Here is a 3,695-nt window from a genome sequence, read left to right as displayed (position 1 = left end):
TTAAAAACCATGATTAGTGAGTAGTATCCTTACTAGGGTGCGATTAGACCCTAACATGAGTAATTTATCTAATTGAGTTCATTAAGTTGGTTGTTGAGGAGGGGTTGTTGGGTTTAAACAAAGGAATTGAATCGTTGTGTCTATTTGGGAGTAATTGTCGGTTTTGACCCTTGTCCACCAACGGGAGTTGGTTAGGTTGGGATTGATCACTTTACCTTGTCTTAGTCGTGTGCCGACTTGGGTTGAGCCCGGGAGGGAGTACCCAAGTGGGGTGCCTTTGTTTTTCGGTTTGAAGTTCACCTTCGGGAGAAGGGTAGGGATGACCGGGAGTTTATCGCGGGCTTAAGCCCTTGATCTTGATGAGAGGTGAGCGGAGTGGGCCCACTTTGGTGAGCCTTGAGTCTTGAGTCGGGGGAAATCGAGTCATGAGCCCGGGAGGGAGTTGATTCGGTATCACTAGTGTCCCACCATGAGCCCGGGAGGGAGTTGGTGGGCGAATTAGAGGCGTCTCCACCCAATACACTTCCCCCTTGACAACTAGTTGAAGGAACTCTCGATTTATTACGATTGTCGGTGGTTTAGTCGCGCCCTAGGTCCTTAATTAATTTGAGTAAATCATATTTAATAGCTTGCTTTATCATTCTATATTTAATTAGTTTAATTTATTTCTTGTTATTTAGTTTAGTCCTTTAGATAATCATTCATCCTTGTTTTATCCGACTTAGCTAAGCATAAGAATTTAAACAATTAGTAATCACCCTTGCTCCTTGTGGTTCGACCTCGACTACCCTACTACATTAGTTGAGTAAATTGTTTGATTGGGGGAGTGCGACAAACCCCGCTATCACCCCACCACCCGCCAAAGCTCTACCCATCCTTGCCCTAACTGGGGCGGGTGCGGGACGATACCCACTTGTACCCGCCCCGCTGACATCCCTATATACAAGAATTAAAAGTCGTGTTATAGGAAGTTCAATGGTCTTACACTCCTACTCAATAATTAGTGAACAGTATGGACACAATTAAGGCACGCGAAGGGCCGCTATTAGTAAATGAGTTCTCTGTTGAAATAATTACAGCAGTGAAATATATTTACTTATAGGAATTGCATTCATTTTACATCTTCAACGTCTACAGCTCGTTAATCACTTGAAAATCAAAAGATAAATATAGCAAGAATTTGCATTGTCCATCATGGCTATTGATGATCATTCTCGTAACTATCCAAGCTTCTTCAAGATTATTCTCGAGCCTCGAGGCGATCTTTATAAACTTGTACTACACTAAACTAAAGTCGCACCTGCTCCTTTCAAGTCATTTTCACACGTTTGTTCAATATATGTGAAGTGTATTTTAATTGAATGTATCAAATCATCATTTCCTTTGTTTAGCCAAAGTTGTATAACTTTAATTTGCTATCCTGTTAATTACGTCTCTTTGATTAAAATAATCTTCACAAAGAATACATTCAGCGGAAACTAATACGGAGTAATTGTATGATTGTATCAGGGAATTCCAATTAAGTTTATGGCTGAAAATGGGAATGATTTTATGGATGTTGTAAGTCTCAAAATTCCGACCGGTAAGACGTGGAAAGTCGAATTACTGAAAGAAAATGGCAGAGCTTGGTTCAGAGATGGGTGGCATGAATTTGTGACCTATTTTTCAATATGTCATGGCCATTTCTTGATGTTCACTTATAGAGGAATGTCTCAGTTCAATGTGTTTATTTTCGACATGACTGCTTGCGAGATTGAGTACCCTCTTGATCCTCAAGAAACCCAAGTCCGGAAGACAGTGAATAAAACTCATACCAAGATTAACCCTTGTCCACCTAGCTCTTCATCAAAAGGTTCTCTGTTTTCTTACCTGATGTTTTTAGACACATTTGATCTTTTGTGAGGCGGTTTTATACTAATAATGTAAAACGGGTCTATAACAAAAGATATAGTTATAAAAACTTTGAAGAATTTCTGATCGAACAATATAAAAGGAAAATGGGATGCTTGCTTTGGTCGAACAATATAAAAGGAAATTCGGAACTCTCACCCGTGGGCACATCCAGAAGATCAATTCTTATCAATTCGGAAACCCTTGTTTTACCGTCCTAATGCAACCGTCTTACGTGACCTGCCTGTTTCGCTTGGTAAGAATTTGATTCCTCGAAGTAAACTGAAAAATAAACCACATAAATGTAATAGTAGTTACTAAAGCTGTTTTGATTTTGGTGCGGCAGTGTTTACCAGGGAAGTTTGCTGAGGAGAACTTGATAAAAACTCGAGGGAGCTGTACACTTCGAAATGCAACCGGTGATACATGGCCTGTTCGATGTGATGGCAATACACCGAAGTTTATGAAGTTTGTTGGAGGCTGGAAGAAGTATGCATTGGACAACAAATTACGAGTTGGTGATATATGTGTTTTCGAGTTGATTAATGTTGCCAAATGTCTGTTCCAAGTTGAAATAATCCGATGCTCATTTAGAGTATCGGATTTTGAGGGTGTTGCTGGTCCGAGTAGTCCCATGAGATCTCCGGAAGAGGAGATTATTGAAGTAATATTAATCGACGATTAACAATTGGAAAATGTAACGTTGTTTTTGGAACAATGGTATTTGGTAGGAGTACATTGTATAACTGTTTTGGCTACATGTGTAGGCTTTAGCATTTGTTACATGTAGGCTTTAGCACTATGGTCATCCTGGTCACGAGTCGGGTTAGAATTAGACAAAGTGGCGCGAGCCTTGTCGAGCCAGGGCTTGAAAGCTATCTCAAAGGTTAGCCAAACCTAATGCTAAAGCTGCCATCAATATTGGGTCTATTACCCCTGCTTCAACCATTATCCAAATTCTATTTCTAGAAACTTGTGCCCAATCCACTATTTAACACAAATTCCCTATCCAAATCTGTTATTGGAAAACCGAATCAAATCCACTAGGACACATATTATTTTTTGACAAGTTAGGCCCTGTTCTTTGGGACTGAAATTGTCTGAACTGAACTGAACTGAACTTAATGGAACTGAACTGAACTGAACTTAATGGAGCTGAACTGAACTGAACTGAACTGAACTGAACTGATCTGAACTGAACTGAAATAATAATAAAAAGATTATATTAATATTAATAATAATAATAATAATAATAAATATTATAATAAAGATAATACCAATAATATTAACAATAAATACTATTATAATATTATTCATTAATAATAATAATATATTAATATAATCTAATAATAATAATAATCTAATAAGATATATAAAAAATAAAATAGTAATATAATAATAAATATAGTAATAATAATAATAATATATTAGTAATATAAATGATAAAATTATTAATAATAATAATACAATATATTAATAATAATAACTAAAAAATAAATAATAATATAATAATAATAATAGGTCTAATATAATAAATTATTAATATAATAATATTAAATATAATAATAATAATAATAATAATAATAATAATAAATATGTGATTAATAATGTTAATAATAATGAGTATATTAATAAAATAATAAATATAAAATAATAACTTATTAATATAATAATATTAAATATAATAATAATAATAATAAATATGTTATGAATAATATTAATAATATTGAATATATTAATAAAATAATAAATATAATATAATATAATAATAATAATAATGACGATAATAATAGTAATAATAAATA

General features: G+C 34.3%; 1 protein-coding gene across 1 annotated transcript; it reads left to right on the top strand.

The window, feature by feature from the left end:
• The first annotated feature begins 1,194 nt into the window (after window positions 1–1,194).
• Window positions 1,195–2,575, top strand: LOC141654949 (B3 domain-containing transcription factor VRN1-like). Its single transcript, XM_074462056.1, has 3 exons — window positions 1,195–1,275; window positions 1,510–1,797; window positions 2,237–2,575. Exons 1-3 carry the CDS (start codon window positions 1,195–1,197, stop codon window positions 2,573–2,575), a joined length of 708 nt encoding a protein of 235 aa, XP_074318157.1.
• Window positions 2,576–3,695: the final 1,120 nt, after the last annotated feature.

Source organism: Silene latifolia, chromosome 5, assembly GCF_048544455.1.
Source record: "Silene latifolia isolate original U9 population chromosome 5, ASM4854445v1, whole genome shotgun sequence".
NCBI classification, from domain to species: Eukaryota; Viridiplantae; Streptophyta; class Magnoliopsida; order Caryophyllales; family Caryophyllaceae; genus Silene; species Silene latifolia.
Note: the sequence above shows the minus strand (reverse complement) of the source record. Positions and strands in the feature narration are given on the sequence as shown.

Excerpts from the sequence above, each read along its gene's own strand:
- LOC141654949 (XM_074462056.1), top strand. The coding sequence starts at position 1,195 with ATGGCTATTGATGATCATTCTCGTAACTATCCAAGCTTCTTCAAGATT. Across the intron at positions 1,276-1,509 it reads GAGGCGATCTTTATAAACTT|GGAATTCCAATTAAGTTTAT; the intron begins GTACTACACTAA and ends TGATTGTATCAG. Across the intron at positions 1,798-2,236 it reads AAACCCAAGTCCGGAAGACA|TGTTTACCAGGGAAGTTTGC; the intron begins GTGAATAAAACT and ends TTGGTGCGGCAG.